General features: G+C 43.4%; 1 protein-coding gene across 1 annotated transcript; it reads left to right on the top strand.

Moving 5' to 3' along the window:
• Positions 1-1185: 1185 nt before the first annotated feature.
• ATMIN (ATM interactor) lies at positions 1186-16195 on the top strand. Its single transcript, XM_063438285.1, has 4 exons — positions 1186-1446; positions 8496-8621; positions 9983-10182; positions 13989-16195. Exons 1-4 carry the CDS (start codon positions 1246-1248, stop codon positions 15790-15792), a joined length of 2331 nt encoding a protein of 776 aa, XP_063294355.1. The 5' UTR covers positions 1186-1245; the 3' UTR covers positions 15793-16195.
• The last annotated feature ends 3244 nt before the right edge of the window (positions 16196-19439 follow it).

Raw genomic sequence — 19439 nt, 5'->3', positions numbered from 1 at the left:
CTGGCTTTTGAACCAGGAACAGGCGTGAGTAAACTCCCTGAAATTCCCAACATTTGGGAACCATCTCTACAACATCTTTCCTTAAAAGAAGAAGGGCTTCTGTTAGGAGTGCCTCTGTTTTCTTCCTGGAAGGATAGCTTGACAGTAGGAAGGATGGTTGTGGTCTTGCGGAAAACTTGATTCTGTAACCTTCTGAAACTTATAATCCACCCATTTGACGTACTCTTTTCCCATTCTTGGGCGAAGAACCGAAGGCGTCCTCCAACTCTTTTGGCGTCAAATTTTTTTCTTTTTGTCTTTATATATGTGTGTGAAACGGTGACCAAAATTCTAAATAAAGTGGGCAGCAACATACTTAAAAAGAGTGACTTTATCACCGGAGATTCAAAACTTCAAATATTGTATGTGCGTTGCAAATACATAAATGAAATGGGAGGAAGTAGATAAAATGTATAAAAAAAATATATACCTTTAATAATAAAAATCGCTCAATAAGAGCAGCTCAAGAAATAGATTCCTGCAATCGATGTAGATCTATTCAGGAATATTATAACTCCCAGCGGCTGCGGAGGCTCAGCGTTGGTGCTTTACTTCACTGTAATATTGAGTTTTATTACATTTAACGAGGAAGTGTGACTGCTCTGGAATGAACACCTTTAAATAAAACATTGATAAACACCTATAACTGTTTATCCTGCGCTGCTATGTTGTCTTATAAAAAAAAAAAAAAAAAAAAAGTCTGTTTTTCTCTTTAAATTTATATTAAATATTTAACAGATGGCATCGCCGCCCAGTTCACACTTGGCAGATCCAGGGCAAACATTGCAAATGAGGAGAAGAAATTAGAACATTGGGAGGGGTTTCCATGGTAACAGGTCCATTTTTAGCTATTGATTTTTTTTAGGATATAGCAGTTTTTATACACACTCCCCACTATCTCCTGTTTGTGTGTTGTGTGTGTGTGTTATCTCTATGCTGATTGCCATCTGTCTGTTTATAGCTCATCCCACGCACTATTTGCATGGTGTAACACTTGGCGGAGGGATACGCTCAGGGCGCATTTTTTTTTTCACCACCTGCCGCGTTACTACATATGCCTACTGCCGCGGCCACGCCCTTTAATGCAAATACAGAGCCGTGCGCCCAATGGCTGTATTGTTGTCAGTTTAGTGCCCGCCCCCGGAAGTCGTTGCCTGGCGGCCTGACGCCGGTGTGCTGTGTAGACGGCAGCGGTAGCGCTGTGCCATGGCGGCCCGGGGGCCAGGGGGCGGGGCCAGGGTCCGGCCGCTCTACTCGTGCGAGCACTGGGAGATCGTGAAGCCGTCCGTCAGCGAGCTGTCCAGGGAGGTCCGCACCAACATCCTGTGCACCGTGAGAGGATGCGGCAAGGTCCTCCCCAACCCCCCGGCTCTCAACATGCACCTCGTCAAATCACACGGCGTACAGGTAACAACGGGGGGGAGAGAGCACGGGGTACAGGTAACAAGGGGGGGTGGAGGGGAGAAAGAGGGCACGGCGTACAGGTAACAACGGGGGGGAGAGAGCACGGGGTACAGGTAACAAGGGGGGGTGGAGGGGAGAAAGAGGGCACGGGGTACAGGTAACAAGGGGGGGGAGAGAGCACGGGGTACAGGTAACAAGGGGGGGGGAGAGAGCACGGGGTACAGGTAACAAGGGGGGGTGGAGGGGAGAAAGAGGGCACGGGGTACAGGTAACAAGGGGGGGTGGAGGGGAGAAAGAGGGCACGGGGTACAGGTAAGGGAGGGGCTGGGGGTAATGAGGGGGGCCAGGTGAAGGTGGGAGAGTGAGGGGATCCAGGTGAGGGGGGGGGGGGATCCAGGTGAGGGGGGGGTTCCAGGTGTGTCAGGGGCTGGGGGAGTGAGGGGGGGTCCAGGTGTGGGAGGGGCTGGGGGAGTGAGGGGGGTTCCAGGTGTGGGAGGGGAGTGAGGGGGGGAGGTTCCAGGTGTGGGAAGGGAGTGAGGAGGGGGCTTCCAGGTGGGGGGGGGGTTCCCAGGTGTGGGAGGGGGTGGGGGATTCCAGGTGTGGGAGGGGGTGGGGGATTCCAGGTGTGGGAGGGGAGTGAGGGGGGGTTCCAGGTGTGTGTGGGTGGGGGATTCCAGGTGAGTGAGGGGGGGTTCCAGGTGTGGGAGGGGAGTGAGGGGGGATTCCAGGTGTGGGAGGGGAGTGAGGGGGGGTTCCAGGTGTGGGAGGGGAGTGAGGGGGGGTTCCAGGTGTGGGAGGGGAGTGAGGGGGGATTCCAGGTGTGGGAGGGGAGTGAGGGGGGATTCCAGGTGTGGGAGGGGAGTGAGGGGGGATTCCAGGTGTGGGAGGGGAGTGAGGGGGGGTTCCAGGTGTGGGAGGGGCTGGGGGAGTGAGGGGGGGTTCCAGGTGTGGGAGGGGCTGGGGGACTGATGGGGGGGATCCAGGTGTGGGAGGGGCTGGGGGACTGATGGGGGGGATCCAGGTGTGGGAGGGGCTGGGGGACTGATGGGGGGTTCCAGGTGTGGGAGGGGCTGGGGGACTGATGGGGGGGATCCAGGTGTGGGAGGGGCTGGGGGACTGATGGGGGGGTTCCAGGTGTGGGAGGGGCTGGGGGACTGATGGGGGGGGTTCCAGGTGTGGGAGGGGGGAGGTTCCAGGTGTGGGAGGGGAGTGAGGGGGGGAGGTTCCAGGTGTAGGGAGTGAGGGGGGGGTTCCAGGTGTGGGAGGGGGGGAGGTTCCAGGTGTGGGAGGGGAGTGAGGGGGGGAGGTTCCAGGTGTAGGGAGTGAGGGGGGGGGGTTCCAGGTGAGGGGGGCTTCCAGGTGGGGGGGGGTCCAGGTGTGTGTGTGGGGGGGATTCCAGGTGTGGGAGGGGAGTGAGGGGGGGTTCCAGGTGTGTGTGGGTGGGGGATTCCAGGTGAGTGAGGGGGGGTTCCAGGTGTGGGAGGGGAGTGAGGGGGGATTCCAGGTGTGGGAGGGGAGTGAGGGGGGATTCCAGGTGTGGGAGGGGAGTGAGGGGGGATTCCAGGTGTGGGAGGGGAGTGAGGGGGGATTCCAGGTGTGGGAGGGGAGTGAGGGGGGATTCCAGGTGTGGGAGGGGAGTGAGGGAGGGTTCCAGGTGTGGGAGGGGAGTGAGGGAGGGTTCCAGGTGTGGGAGGGGAGTGAGGGGGGGTTCCAGGTGTGGGAGGGGAGTGAGGGGGGGTTCCAGGTGTGGGAGGGGAGTGAGGGGGGGTTCCAGGTGTGGGAGGGGAGTGAGGGGGGGTTCCAGGTGTGGGAGGGGAGTGAGGGGGGGTTCCAGGTGTGGGAGGGGCTGGGGGACTGATGGGGGGGTTCCAGGTGTGGGAGGGGCTGGGGGACTGATGGGGGGGTTCCAGGTGTGGGAGGGGCTGGGGGACTGATGGGGGGTTCCAGGTGTGGGAGGGGCTGGGGGACTGATGGGGGGGTTCCAGGTGTGGGAGGGGCTGGGGGACTGAGGGGGGGGTTCCAGGTGTGGGAGGGGCTGGGGGACTGAGGGGGGGGTTCCAGGTGTGGGAGGGGCTGGGGGACTGAGGGGGGGGTTCCAGGTGTGGGAGGGGCTGGGGGACTGATGGGGGGGGGGGGTGTGGGAGGGGCTGGGGGACTGATGGGGGGGGGGTTCGTTCCAGGTGTGGGAGGGGCTGGGGGACTGATGGGGGGGGTTCGTTCCAGGTGTGGGAGGGGCTGGGGGACTGATGGGGGGGGTTCGTTCCAGGTGTGGGAGGGGCTGGGGGACTGATGGGGGGGTTCGTTCCAGGTGTGGGAGGGGCTGGGGGACTGATGGGGGGGGTTCGTGGGAGGGGCTGGGGGACTGATGGGGGGGTTCGTTCCAGGTGTGGGAGGGGCTGGGGGGACTGATGGGGGGTCCAGGTGAGGAAGGGGCTGGGGGACTGATGGGGGGGGGGGTCAAGTTTGGGAGGTGCTGGGGGAGTGAGGGGGGGGTCCAGGTGAGGTAAAGGCCGGGGGTGTGATGTGGTCCAGGTGAGGTAAGGGCTGGGGGAGTGAGGGGGTCTAGGTGGGGGAGTTTGGGGGTCCAGGTGAGGGAAGGGCTGGGGGAGCTCGGGGGTCCAGGTGAGGGAGGGGTTGGGGGTAGAGAGGGGATGCAGGTGAGGGAGGGGTGACGGTCGGAGGAGTCCAGGTGAGGGAGGGGTTCGGGAGAGTGAGGGGGTCTAATGGCTGGGAGGCGTGGGGGAGGGTCTGAGGGGTCCATGTGAGGGTGGGGTAATCACTGGTACCGGATGCGTGGTGGAGTGGTGTTCGAGGAAGGGGGTGCTGGAGGAAATGGATGCTAAGGGACAAGTGCAAGAAACAGGGGTGCTGGAAGGGATGCAAGAAAAGGTGTGTGCTGGAAAGGGATGGAATAAATGGGGGTGCTGGAAAAGGGGGGTGCAGGAAGGTGGGAACGGGGTGCCTGGAAAAAGGAGATGCGGGAAGTTGGGTGACGAGGTGGAGTAAATGGGGGTGCATGGAGTTGTGTTGGGAAAGGAGCTGCAGAAAGAGTAGGTGCTGTTTCAAGGGAAGGGGTGCAGCAAAGGGGGTACATAGTAAAGGGAAGTTGTTGGGGTAGCTGATGCTGGAGTTAAAGGAAATGGCTTGTTTGCGAGGGAACGTGTGTGGATCATTTGACAGAAAAATTAGTGTAGAAAATGCGGAAGAGATTGTCTGAGGGTGACATTTGCTCTGTATGATTACACTGAAAAAACGGTGATTGTGGCTCTTGGATTATCATTTGAACAGTGGTCCACAGTAACCCCAAAGATTAGCTGTCACTGAACATGTACTTTACTTGTGTCACTCTTGAGCAAAAGCCAGATATTAATCACGGTCTGACCTTGTGAATGTGTACAAGAATAGTAATGGATCTACACACAAGATTTAACGCTACAGGATTTTTATTCCTCCAAGGATGGACCTGACCATATTCTGATCCTAAATAGAACCTTGAGGACCTGTTAGCAGACATGTTTTATGAAAGTAAAGGCGTGGGTGGAGTAACTAACATAGTGACGCAAATTCACCCCGGATATTGAATAAAGGGAATGCCTCTGGAATTGGTCTAATATCTACTGCATTATTTAGTTGTGTGTTTAGGTTTTAATTACAGATCAGTTTAATTTCATCTATAGATTGTAGTAGCAGAGATGCCAGCAGAGGTTAAGGTTTTAATTTAATGTACTTTGAGATATTTTAAACTGTTTCAAATTGTAAGACATACCTTTGATATTCGAGAAGCCTCGACCAATTATTTTTCGGCTTCCTGTTACTGTAGCGCTTGCCCAGCACGCATGAGAAATGTACAGAGAATAGGCTATTCTGACACCACTTTGCTGTTAAAGGACCACTAAAGTCTGTAGAAAGTGGTTGGGTGCAGTGGTCCTGTCATTTTAACTTTTCCATGTAAAACATCACTATTTTGTAGAATCGGCAATGTTTACTTTGAAGGGTTAAAAGCATCTCTAGTGGCTGTCTTACAGCAATTTAAAAGGCATGCACTTCTATCCTTCTGATACTTTCCTATGGTAAACATTGGTTCGGCTGAGTTTATCAATCTTGATCTCAGCCAAAGAGGCAGAACTACCATGGCTATGAAGTAGTAAAAGTGACTAAAACTCCCCTTTTAAAGAGTGAGCACTATAGTGTTAATAATACATGTTTATATTACCAACGCTTTAGTGTTTCTCAAATCAAACCAGCATGATTGCGTCATCCGTTAGTGTTGCCCTGTTTGTCCCCAGGCAGCACCACTCACAGCTCGGAGGGATTGCAATGGATGGCTAGTGTTATAGCATAGTAACAACCACAGATCCTCCAAAAATGGCAGTGCTGAAAGGAGTGGCTGCAGCAGGGTACTAACATAACAGCTCCCTACTCAAGCCCATACATTATTTATCATAGTGATATATTTAATCTATTATCACTATGATAAATAATGTATGAACTGAGTTGGGAGCTGTTATGTTAGTGAACCTGCTGTGACTGGTTCACTTTTAAAACAAAGTGACACTCCTAGAAAGTTATGTCAATGTTTACATGCCTGGGCAGACATGGAAATATAGACTATATATGTTTACTTTAAAGGGACACTATAGTCACCAAAACAACTTTAGCTTAAGAAAGCTGTTTTGGTGTATAGATCATGCCCGTGCAGTCTCGCTGCTCAATTCTCTGCCATTTGGGAGTTAATCACTTGGTTTATGCAGCCATAGGCACACCTTCATGTAACATGCACAGCCTTCCTAAACACTTCCTGTAAAGTGAGATCTAATGTTTACATTTCTTTTATTGCAAATTGTTTAATTTAGAATTTGTGACTAAAGTTACATTTTAAGAGCAGGAAAGAACATCTCTTAACCCCTTAAGGACACATGACGTGTGTGACACGTCATGAATCCCTTTTATTCCAGAAGTTTGGTCCTTAAGGGGTTAAAGGACCACTCTAGGCACCCAGACCACTTCAGCTTAATGAAGTGGTCTGGGTGCCAGGTCCTTCTAGGGTTAACCCATTTTTTCATAAACATAGCAGTTTCAGAGAAACTGCTATGTTTGTGAATGGGTTAAGCCTTCCCCCTAATCCTCTAGTGGCTGTCTCATTGACAGCCGCTAGAGGCGCTTGCGTGATTCTCACTGTGAAAATCACAGTGAGAGCACGCAAGCGTCCATAGGAAAGCATTATGAATGCTTTCCTATGTGACCGGCTGAATGCGCGCGCAGCTCTTGCCGCGCGTGCGCATTCAGCCGCCGGGGAGGAGAAGAGGAGGATCGGAGGAGGAGAGCTCTCCGCCCACCGCTGGAAAAAGGTAAGTTTTAACCCCTTACCCCTTTCCAGAGCCCGGCGGGAGGGGGTCCCTGAGGGTGGGGGCACCCTCAGGGCACTCTAGTGCCAGGAAAACGAGTATGTTTTCCTGGCACTAGAGTGGTCCTTTAAAGTAAGTTAACATCTGATTGAAAATAAAACAATTTTTGTTTTTCTTGCAGGCTGTGTGAGTCACAGCCAGTGGAGGTGTGGCTAGGGCTGCATAAGCAGAAACAAAAGTGAATTGTCTCCTAAATGGCAGAGAATTGAGAAGTAAGACTTCAGGTTCATGATGCCCAATTAAGAAATTTTTGTCTTTGCACTGAGAAAACCAAGAGCATTTGTTAGTGTGCTGCTGATTTATATAATTGGGTCTTATTATTCCCAGCTCTTCTTGTGCCTGTAATTGATACTGCTCATCGCGGTCTCTGGGGCTCATTGGTTGCTAGAGAGCTTTCATGTTGTTAACTCTTCATTGCTGGAGAGCTGCAAATAGATGGTTTCCCTTCAGAGAGAAGCCTCGGCTAATTTATCACAAATTTCAAATCTGCATTTCAGGAAAATGAGTAATTCTTGAAGTTTAGCAGTTAGTAAAATACGGCCGTTCTTTTAAGAGCAAAATATTTCTATATATGTTCTGCTAGACATAGTGCAGGCAAATGTAATGTATTTTATAATTTCATTAAAATTCCAGGATAGAAACATAGAATGTGACGGCAGATAAGAACCATTCGGCCCATCTAGTCTGCCCAATTTTCTAAATACTTTCATTGGTCCCTGGCCTTATCTTATAGTTAGGATAGCCTTATGCCTATCCCACAAATTCTTAAACTCCCCTCACTGTGTTAACCTCTACCACTTCAGCTGGAAGGCTATTCCATGCATCCACTACCCTTTCAGTAAAGTAATACTTCCTGATGTCTGTTGGAAAAGTCTTAACCAGCTCTTCTACAAATGCACGTTTCCTCTTTCTCTTTAACCCCTTAAGGACCAAACTTCTGGAATAATGGGGAATCATGACCTGTCACACACGTCATGTGTCCTTAAGGGGTTAAAGGAACACTATATGGACAGGAAAACAAATCTGTAGCTTCTTCCGACACCGCTTCACTTGCTGACGATCTGTCAGTTACTGGGAATTATGTTTTATCACCTGAATTACACGTATGTCTTGATTAATATTTTTAAATATTTCAATTGATGTATCATTTTGGTTTTCTCCAAATCCTGTTTGGCTGGTAGGCATTTTTGCCTTTCTACATACAGCAGACTTTCAGTTACCGTACATATTTTACACAAACTTAAAATTACTCTTCTGTAAAATCAGGCTAGTTACCAAGAAATCAAGCCGCACAATGTCTGCTCTCGTTGAACTAGGGGAATGCTCCATTTCTGATACTTTGCCTCCCGTGCAGGTAGTCTCTAGTAGTCTAGTGGGACGTGTCACTCCTTATCCTCCAGCTATGTTTTGTTTTGTACTGTCTGCAGGCACCAGGAATGATGTCGCGTTCGATGCCAGCTTTCTATATTTATAGCCTGGCTGTCTAGACTACCAGGAAAATACACGTTTGGTCAAAGAAGCATCTTAAATCTCTTGTTATGATGTTTTGCTTTAGAAAAAAAAAATTGCCACAGGATTTTTATTTCTTTTTTTATAATGTGTAGCATTATATTAATAATTCATTTTTTACTTTTGTTTATCTCATAGGAAGGAATTACCAATCCTACTTTACGGAAAGATTTAAAAGCATCCCAAAAGTTATACTGCTGTCCAATTGAAGGCTGTCCTAGAGGAACAAACAGACCTTTTTCTCAGTTCTCCCGTGTAAAACAGGTATACATAACGATGCTGTCTTGAAGTCCTCTTACATTTTTTTAGACTAGTCTTAAAGTACTACCAGGTGGTCCAGATTGTGAGTGGCCCATTCTCTTTAAATTGGGATCTTAAAGGAAACTAGATTTTTTTTTTATTAATATTATATTTATATAGTGCCAACAGATTCCGTAGCGCTGTACAATGGGTGGACTAACAAACATGTAATTGTAATTAGACAAGTTTGATGCACAGAAACAGAGTGGTTGAGGGCTCTGCTCAGTGAGCTTACATGCTAGAGGGAGTGGGGTAAAGTGACACAAAAGGTAAGGGAAGTATTAGGGAAGTAGATTGGTAGAATAGTATTCACTGAAGACGAAGTGTTTTTTTTTGTTATTGTTTTTTTTTTTTTTTATGTAAAATGTTAAAATTGCATATGTTGTAGCTTGTGTGTATTATGTAATGTATCATATACTACCTCTCATCAATGCAACCTCCTGGCTTTGTGGGTTAGCCAAGTCATCTTTTATTGGTAGCAAAGTTTATCTGACCAAGACCATGCATCACCTGAATAACTCTGGCCATCACAGGATAGTGAAATTATATGTCTGTAAAGGCTGTATAGCTAAACTTGCTTTCATTTTACTTTTATTTTGCTGTAATTGGCAATATATCCTTTTTTTATTTTTTGTTAAAAGCTATGGCTGTAGGTACACAGAAGTAAAGAATACTCTACAACGTCCGCCCTTATTGTATAGTTGTTACAAAAAGACAGATCAGACAACATTTTGACACCTGTGTCAACCCTAGGTCAGAGTGGATGTAGCACAGCTTTTTACATTTTTAAGAAACACATGAAAGGGAGGGGCTGCCCCCTTGTCACATTTTAAGATATTCAGATTGTTGGATGTTGTAATATAAACCACAGACTGAGATGTGGTGGAGTTGCGTATTTCTTTTACTTACATAATAGGCAGTAATTGCACTTTCACTACAAGAGCTTATTTAAATGGGAACTCTGAGCATCATAACCACTACTGAATTAATAGGAATGGAGCAGGATTTGATGCATAAATTTAGTTTGTGATCAGCATTTGAGCATAAGAAAGTAATGGAGCTGTGTCTGTTAATGCCTCATGTATAGTTCCGGCCATTTGATAAATTCCTTCTTTCCCCTATTGTGATCTGTATAACAATGATGGTGACGGAGGCTATTTGGATTGATGGACTATTTTCAGAGCAATTAATACTGATCTCTACAACAGGAAGGTGTATTGACAATGTCATGTTAAGAACGGGTGTCGCAAGGCATGCAGTGTTACACTTTATTGAAAACGTTTTAAAAAGTCTGTTTTTACATTTATTTATTTTTCTGTTTTTAGCATTTCATGAAAATGCATGCGGAAAAAAAGCACAAGTGTGAAAAGTGTGGAAGTTGTTACGGCACAGAATGGGATTTAAAGCGACACATAGGGTACTGTGGGAAGACCTTCCAGTGCACATGTGGTTGTCCATACGCCAGCAGGACAGCATTGTTATCACACACACTTCGGATGGGCCATGAGATTCCTGTTGAGCACAGGTGAAACACCTTCATTTATTTTTTGTTATTTTTTACATAAAACAGTCAGACATTCAATATAAACGAGGGGAAATGTAACCGTAATCCAACAAAATAGTCAATTCAGACTGTACATGATAAGGTCGGTTCCCTGTAAAATACCTCTTCTCATAACAATGTATGGCATTTTGCTAGACTTGGCCTATCAGCTGACCATCAGTTATGGAAACTATACAAGAACACAATGTGTGCTGGCACTCAATTACGCACGGTGCAGGTATTCGAGGCTTAACCCCACAATAACCTCCTAATCTCAATCATAAACAAATATGAATACTGCACTCAAAGAGATTTTTGGCAATGAAACTTATTGCTAATCCTGCTTTTTATTTCAAAATATTTATTGTGTTGGTTTTAGATAAATTCATAAAGATAATAGTATTTCCTCATAGTGACACTCATTTCAAACTATTTACACACATATATATATATATATATATATATATATATATATATATACACACACACACAGAATCCTCCCTCGTCCGTGATGAAGTTCATAATATATACACATCAATATACAATAGGTAATGATCCAAAAAATAAGAAAAAAAAATAGAAAAAATATGAAAAGTAGAAAAAATAATAATAAAATGAAAAAAGTAAAAAAGAGAAAAAAATAGTAATAATAATGCAGTCCTGACTAGGTAGCAGTCCAAAATATAGTGCACTATATATTTCACTTTTTTATGGATGGATCTCACCAATGTATCAGTAGCTGTTTGATGTCCATAGTAGGGGGATGCTGAAGATTACAGATGGTAATGTAGTAGAAGGGGATGAAAAAAGATGATAAAAGATTCCTGTTCAATGCAAAATCGGTCACTTCATCATCAGTGTGCTGTATGATCCGGTCAGACTGGCAGGTCGCTGGGCAATCCTTCAAATGGGCTGCGCGCTCGGGACGTACGTGTCCCTTCGATGGCCCCTGTTCTCACAGTCCTTATTTTTTCTATTTTTTGGATCATTACCTATTGTATATATTATGAACTTTATCACGGACGAGGGAGGATTCTGTGTGTATATATATATATATGTGTAAATAGTTTGAAATGAGTGTCACTATGAGGAAATACTATTATCTTTATGAATTTATCTAAAACCAACACAATAAATATTTTGAAATAAAAAGCCGTTATGGAAACTAGTCATCGTGGCAGCTGCCAAAGCCATTTGAATAACCCTGGGGTATTTTGGAGCAGTATTTGAGTTAAATACCAGAGATGGACAGCTCCAGGGACAATGGCACTAGGAAGTGGAGGATAAAGTTTTTTAATTTGAGAGCATCTCCAAAAAGAACAAAGCTCATTAGCCCCCTCCTCTCCGCACCTAATTCACTTTCAGGAATTCATCAAATTCACTTTCAAGAGTCAGGTGCTAGGTATGCATGTAATGCCATCCATGGATGCATGTCTTTGTATAAGAATACTGAAAAGTGTAGTTTTTATTTATTGTTTTTGTTTTGTTTGTAGCTGTGAGAATGTAATCGGTGGAAAGGGAGGGAAGTGACGTTATTCTTTTGCTTTTATGGATACGGCTAGTCGGTAGAGAATGGTCCAGGACCATTCTAATACAACCATAATGTAACCCGAAACAGTAATGCACTCAGGAACCATTTCCAAACTTCTGTCCAGAGCTTGGGTTAATGTACAAATTTTCTAATATGTGAAGAGGAATCTGATGTGATGGGAACGCGTCCAGTTAAAGTTAGGATTCTATGATGGTGAGTGTCTAAACAATCTTAAAAGGCTATTCTAAAAATGTGAAAAAGGTGCGGAATATTGAGCCCTGCTATTGAAGGTTAGGTTGGCTTCTCATAGGTTTCTAAGGTTTAATGGTGGCAGAAAGTACAGGACTACATTTAACACTCCGGCAATTCCAAGCATTAATAATTAGCATTTTCTAATATTCAGCGCTGGTGCCGTCCTTACTGGGTGTATTCCCGGAGCTGGTTGAGGAAATGGCCCAACTAATTTGTCTCAATAAAAAGGTATTAAAGAGTTACTATAACCCTATTTTTTTAACATTTAATTTTTACCTATATGTGCCATCTTGGGCACTTTGTACAAAGTTCCCTATTTAAAACAGCAAATGAAAACCCCCTGCAATAAAAGGTTTAGTACTTAGCTGGAAGTCACTACTGGGCCTCCATGATCACGTTCTGCCTTCTGATGTCATACTGTGCGGTCGGTCCTCTTCAGTTCTGTGGTACAGTTGCGGGCGCTCAAAGCCCACCTGTAACTGTATAATCTAATTAAATATGTTGCCATTGACATGATAACAGATGTAATTTTTGCACAGAGTTGACATGTTCTGGGCTGTAGGAATAATGTGTGCCAGGGGTGTAACTAGACCCCAGCACTTAATGAAAAAAATCTCTATATGTGCAGTTTTTCAATACCACCATGACCACCTTTAAATGCAGACGTGGCAATGGTGGTTGGAGTAATACTTTACGTAGGCTCTTCTGAGTATTTGATAAGTGGGACAGGTTTGTCTTCTGCAACAATAAGCACCTCCCAGAGGGTCATCCTTATCTGCTTTGTAAGTATCAGAGTAATAAGACCAGAAAAAACTGTCAGAAGTAATAATAGTGGGACAGCACGTGTGTCCATTATTTTAGTTATAGGGTATTTGTAAGGTTGTGGGGAGGCTTGAGACGTGAGCAGCTTACTTGATCTATTTCCCCATTAGGAAAAATTGTTTCAACTATTCAATATTCATTTTAGCTTTTTCTAAAAGAAGCGTGTCTAAGAGTCCTTTTAGTTTCTAGATGTGGATGCAAGGCATGAAAGGTAAGGACTGTATGATGTTTGTCATACATGGAAGTCCATTCATTTTTGCTTTTGCCACATATGAAATTGTGACAGCCATAGAGGCCATCTACAAGAGTATAAGGTCATTAATGTGTTGAATATTTTCATCTAAATAGTTTGCGGCCTCCAGTATTTCCTTAAGTGGCCCGGGAACAAAGGTGTGCAGGTATGTCTCGTTTTTAATAGGTAGGATTTATGTTAAAAGTGAAATCCACGCACCATAACTCATGCAGTGCATTGTTGTGATGCTAAAAGGCTAAGCAGTCAAACAAGCTGGTAAAGGGATTTCCTTTCCTGGAACTTAAGCCCACCACTTTTAAAGACTTCTCAATGAGAGGCATACAAAAAATAAATCGCGTTTCTTCTTTGTAAATCACTTTCTAAATGAATGAGTGTTGGTGACACCGTTTCAGCAGGCTGGATATGAAGTTTGGCGGTTCCGAATTGACATGGGAGCTTGTGTCATTTTGGCAGCACCAAAAATAGCAGTAACTCCGCACTGCTGAATCCACCTTTCTCGCAGCATTTCATTGCACGCCGTACAATTTGGTGGATCCAGCAATGCTCCGTAGCTGTATTCATGGAGCTGCCACTCGATCCGCTTTCCAGGATAATTGATTTTCCCATCTCACAATTATCTATGTATTGATTGTCAGGGATTCTTTTTTTCTTTTCTTAAAAACTATAATATTGCTTCTCAAACCAAAAGATTATTTAAATTGATTTATATTAATTAAAAGTTGCATTGTTGGTTGGAACTTTTTTTGTTGGCCATTTTTAAGGAGCACATCTTGATATACCTTACTAAGGAGACAATATAGATCTTCTCTTTAGAAAATTATTATAGAATTTTAATGTATATAATATTAAACCCCCCACTTAAAGTGAACCTGGCTTAAAAATGAAAAATGTTTCAATTGTTTTTTTTTTTTTTTTTTGTCTGTCTTGCAGGGATCCTCCGGTAAAGAAAAGAAAAATTGAAGCCTCATTACAAACCCAGAAAACTATAACTAATGAAGCACTTTCAAGGCAAGACTTGTCTACTAAGAGTGCCACACCTGACCCGCAGATGGTAGACTTAAAACCGTTGCCCTCTGTTGAAACTTATAGTGGTTCGTCTACCACTGAGAACTCTTCGTTGCAACCAAATAACACTCAAAAACTGCTGCTCCCTAAGCCCAAGCTGGCTTTCATTAAATTACCCATAATGCAGTATGCCCACCTGCCTGTTTTTGTTTCACCTTCTGAATGTTCTGTGACACCTATGGTAGTTGCAGTCAATGGTCGTGGGTCAACTATGACTACTGTGCAAATAGTACCTCACTACAATGGAGCAGTTTTGCAATCCCTGGATAATGATGCATCACAACCTGCTAGCCTTTCACTCTCTAAAATGTCAAGTTGCAGTTCCCTCGGAGCTGTGAGTTCCTATGTGCAAGTTAATCTAGATCAATCCATGTCTAATGGTAATAATGATGAAATGGACAGACTTACTCATAAAAACAAAATAACATCTGATGTTCAGACTGACTTGTCCTACTTTGCTCAAAATATTTTGACAGAAGCATCCTGGCCTTCAAATGAGGCTTCACTGTCCTCTTCTTTTTCCCAAACAGACTTATCATTTGGTGCACAAGTTTCCCTACCTATAAGCGTGGAGACCCAGACTTTTCAACAAAATTCCAAGTTGCCCTTAAATACGCAGATGGACGTTTCTAACAATGCTTGTTTTTCGTGTGGGATTTCTAGAGAGACACAGACAAACAGTGATTTGTTAAGAGAGAGCACCTTACATGTGGACCAAGCTGTCATGTGTGAAAATATTTTTGGCACTGGTAACTCGTTTTACACTGTTTCAACCCAAACAAGCCTGGTTGAAAATAACCTTCTTGAAGGGTCACTGGACCAAAATCTAATCAATGCAGATGAAATTAAAGGAATGAGGGAAGAGTCCATGAAGTCTGCATCCTATATGAATTTTAACTCCCAGAATAGCACATTCCCATCGCAAAATATGACCGATAACCAAACACAAACCATGGAACTATTAAATGATCTAGAAAAAATCTTATCTGATAATATGTCTGGACAGTCTTTGGACAATAGAAGTCTCTTGTCTGAAGTTGGCACTGGTGGAGATTCTCATTTATCCTCAAACTGTAATCCCAACCCTGGGATAGATTTTGACATTGACGAGTTCTTTTCTGCATCCAATATTCAGACTCAAACTGAGGAAAGTGAGCTAGGTAACCTGTCTTCTGAATATCTGGATATTGAAACTCAAACAGATTTCCTGTTTTCTGAAGATTCTACCCAAGCGTACATGAGCAAAGGGACCTCCAATCTTCTCGGTATGGAGATGTTTGACACTCACACACAGACTGAATTGAATTTCTTTCTTGACAACAGTTCTCATCTACCACTAGGCAACATCTTGAAACAATCTAGTTTTTCGATGAGCACGGACTCGTCGGATGGTGAATGTACCACAGATGTACCTGCTGGGAGCAAAACCTTAGCTTGTCATAACCTTGAAAGCCAGGTTCAGCAGAACAGTGCAGAGACCCAGACTACGAATAGCTGCTTTGAAACCCTCAACAACTTATTCTTGACGAGTAATGAGACTCAAACTGCAATGGATGACTTTCTTCTGGCTGACTTGGCATGGAATACAATGGAGTCTCAGTTCAGCTCTGTTGAAACTCAGACTTGTGAAGAACTTGTGTCCCTTTTCTCTGAAAAATCTGAAAACTGATCTGCGCGCCTCAAAACTACAATGCTCATATATCTGTAAATGAGTAGTATTTCTAAGTCCAAAAAAATGCTTTGTTTCTCTTGGCTTCTGTTTGCTGCCTTGTTTTGCATGTCTTACAGTGGCGTCCAGAAGAACAAATGTGTGTCTCTAACTTTAACCTCTTATGTAATGTGTTGAAAGCCACATCACCTCACATGAGTATACAGTGATCTGCATACGGCTACTAAATGAATGAAATGTCGTCATAGGATTATGCATGTCTATTGCCTGCCATACAGTTTAGAGATTTGGTCTATTTTGTATAATGGCTGTAATGCATAGAGAAAGCACTTTATTTTTCTTTTATTTATTTTTGTGGTTGTAACTTATTTAAACAATGATAAAGAGTACATGGCCATAACAATTCAGTGTCTTTATTTTTAATATGAGGAAAAAAAAAGTGACGGGGGAACTACACTGGTTAACATGCTAAATGCATGTGCTTAGCAGATCTTTTAAAATTAATTTTATTTGGACAAACGGTCCTGAAAATTATTTTTGCACATGTCTACTTCCTTCTCGCTATACCAATTCATACCAGCAATTGGTGTTGTGATAGGCTGAAGGCAGTCAGTTGGCACAATTAGCCAATCACGGCTGTTGCTACTGAAGGTAATTCATCCTAATTATCCCAAGCAGCATAGGCAGGATGGACTGTTGGGGAAACTCATTTAGCATTAAAATTATACACACACACACAACACACTATACTGTGTTCGAACTTCTTTCATATTGTAAAGCAGTCACAGATATTTTATTTTTACGACACCTCACATGGTAATCACCTCTTTTGTTTGCAGATTTTACATTAGGTTAAAAGGGTAAATGTGTTTTCTTTTGAGGGTTTGGAAGTGTCTGATCGTAAATAAACCCTTGGCACATTTTGATTTGAAAAATATTGGCAAAACATTTATTTGAAGCAAGGGATGCATAGATAGCATAGAAACATGTCCTAACACAACAATTTTATGTACAGGTTGCTTTGCAGACAAACCTAAAATTTATTTAAATTAGCATTTTTATTTTTCACTTATTAATATAACCTTTAAAAATATTTGGGAAATTAAAAGCTTTAGTGTTCTTTATCTCGTAATATTTAAAACCTGATCTGAAATTTTAGTGTAATTTTTTTTTTTCATGCAGTAGGTGTGACAAAAAATATATAAATAACAATGCCTGCTTATACATATTTGTGAAGGCATTAATGGCAGAGCAGCTTACTAAAATTGGCAACTGAATGTAAACAGAATGTCTGTCTGCATTTGAGCAGAATGTTCACAGTTAAATCACATTTCTAAAAATAAAGGTATCTAAAATTGCTATAATCTTTATCAATATCTGTAATGCTGATTGAAATTGTATATTCCATTCACTCCTCCACCATCCCTGATTAGCAATAATATGACCCATTGAAACGTATTTATTTTTATATATTTTTACATTTTCAGCAAATTTACAGGCATTATATCAAATGTTTCTCGACAAGCTGGTGATCATAACTAGAATGTAACTGTGAGTGAGGCAGTATGGACTAAATTTCTTGCTGTAGAAAGCATGAAAATAAAAATGTGAATACTCAAGTTATTTATTTATAAAAAAAAAACAAAAAAACACTGACTGCCATGTGCGAGAGCCTGACACATGCTGTTTGTACCTGCAAGGAGATGTGTTCATATGATCTATCTTTGGCATGATATTGATGGTTTTAAATGACCCAACCAAGCTTCTTTTCTTCACCCTATCATATGTTAATAGGCTTCATTTCCCCAAATGATTTTGGAATCCATACTTGGATGGGCAGAACATTATGGGAGTTGAAGTCCTAAAATATGGGGGGGGCATGGAGTTTATTCACACCTAAAGGCATTTCATTCAGCATGCCTGCCTCCCATTCTCTCCTATGGCTCTGGAGGTAACTGACATTGCTGGACCACCTCATGAGCTTCAGACTTGCATCCTGTTACTAATGTAACTCTTACCTGGCAATCAAGGGGGAATTGTGATTTATACAAGTGTCTGGTAAGACCCTTTCTCTCTATTAAAGGACCACTATAGGCACCCAGACCACTTCAGCTTAATGACGTGATCTGGGTGCCTGGTCCAGCTAGGTTTAACCCTTTTTTTCTATAAACATAGCAGTTTCAGAGAAACTGCTATGTTTATATTAGGGTTAATCTCTTAGTCTCATTGACAGCCGCTTGCGTGCTTCTCACTGTGAAAATCACAGTGAGAAGACGCCAGCGTCCATAGGAAAGCATTGTAAAAGCTTTCCTATGCGACTGGCTGAATGCGCACGCGGCTCTGGCCGCGCATGCGCATTAAGCCGAGGAGGCGGAGAGCTCCCCGCCCGGCGCTGGAGAAAGAGGTAAGTTTAACCCCTTCTTCCCCCTAGAGCCCGGCGGGAGTGGGACCCTGAGGGTGGGGGCACCCTCAGGGCACTATAGTGACTTTAACATACAATGAAATAATGCATTGTAAAGACAATTGCGTCCATAACTGGGGAACGGTATTCCTATAGGTTATGTAAAGTGGTTTGGCTAATGTAGTGCCTAGCCAATGTTAAACTTGCAAATCTATGGAGAAACTTGAGAAACCTATGGAAAAAAACCTATGCTATTCATTCAAAGTTGAGCTTAAGGCACAATCTCTTAAAAATAAATGCAAAGTTGACAAATGGATGGGGTGCATAGAAAACAAATATTGGGCAGTACATTCGAGCAGCACATCTTGGTAATGTCTGTATGGAATATTTAAAGAGGCACTCCACTGGCCATTTTTTTCCTTCTAATCGCTGTTTAGTAGATATACCCCAATTAAAACATACATGCATTTATTAATTTTTTTTCCATTGGTGATCTATTGAAAAACAGCTTGCAAAAGCTGCAGTTATCTTGTCTGGAGCCATTGCAAGCCCCCCTTTCTTCCCCAGCTAGACTTTGTTACTGTCCAATCAGACTTCCCAATGTAGCTCAATGAGAAGTTTTTGCAAGGAAGGTGCTCTGGGCAATTGCTGCCTATTGCGTTTAGCTCCACTGAGCGAACCAAACCAGGAAGTTACAGTTAATTTATAATAAAAAATTTTTTTTTTCTAAAATGAGGGTGAGGAAGCACACTTTTTACACAAAAAGCATTTCAATAAGCAGAAGTGCTTTAGGTGTGCGGTATGTCCCTTTAATGGACGGAGGGGGGAAATGGGTAGTTTCAGCTGCCAATTGTCAGAAGACGGAGCCCTGCTAATTTGAGCCCCAATGTAATATTTTTTGATGACCTTTTAAAATGATTCAATATTATGAAAAATAATTTACTATTGTAATATTTTGATATGTTGATTTATATATAAATGTTTTTAGTTTTATTTATTTTCGTATCCTAAAATATGAAATAATTTGAAAAGCTTATCCCAAAAGATGAATTTGGCCCTTAAATGCATAAAAAAAAAAAGCTTTAAAGAATTTCAGTGAATCTCTACATACCTGGAGCTTGTTTTGGATGTAGTACCTTATTTTGCTAATTTATGTTTTGTGTATAAGGAGAATTTAACATCTTTTACTTGGAACAAATTCCAACTCTGGAAAGCTTACCATGTTTTGTGTTACTGTGGATAAGTC

This window comes from Pelobates fuscus, chromosome 12 (assembly GCF_036172605.1).
Source record: "Pelobates fuscus isolate aPelFus1 chromosome 12, aPelFus1.pri, whole genome shotgun sequence".
Classification (NCBI taxonomy): domain Eukaryota; kingdom Metazoa; phylum Chordata; class Amphibia; order Anura; family Pelobatidae; genus Pelobates; species Pelobates fuscus.
This window is presented reverse-complemented; position numbering and strand designations above follow the sequence as displayed.

Coding starts and splice junctions, on each gene's coding strand:
- ATMIN (XM_063438285.1), top strand. CDS start 1,246: ATGGCGGCCCGGGGGCCAGGGGGCGGGGCCAGGGTCCGGCCGCTCTAC. Junction 1,447..8,495: donor TCAAATCACACGGCGTACAG/GTAACAACGGGG, acceptor TTTATCTCATAG/GAAGGAATTACCAATCCTAC. Junction 8,622..9,982: donor AGTTCTCCCGTGTAAAACAG/GTATACATAACG, acceptor TTCTGTTTTTAG/CATTTCATGAAAATGCATGC.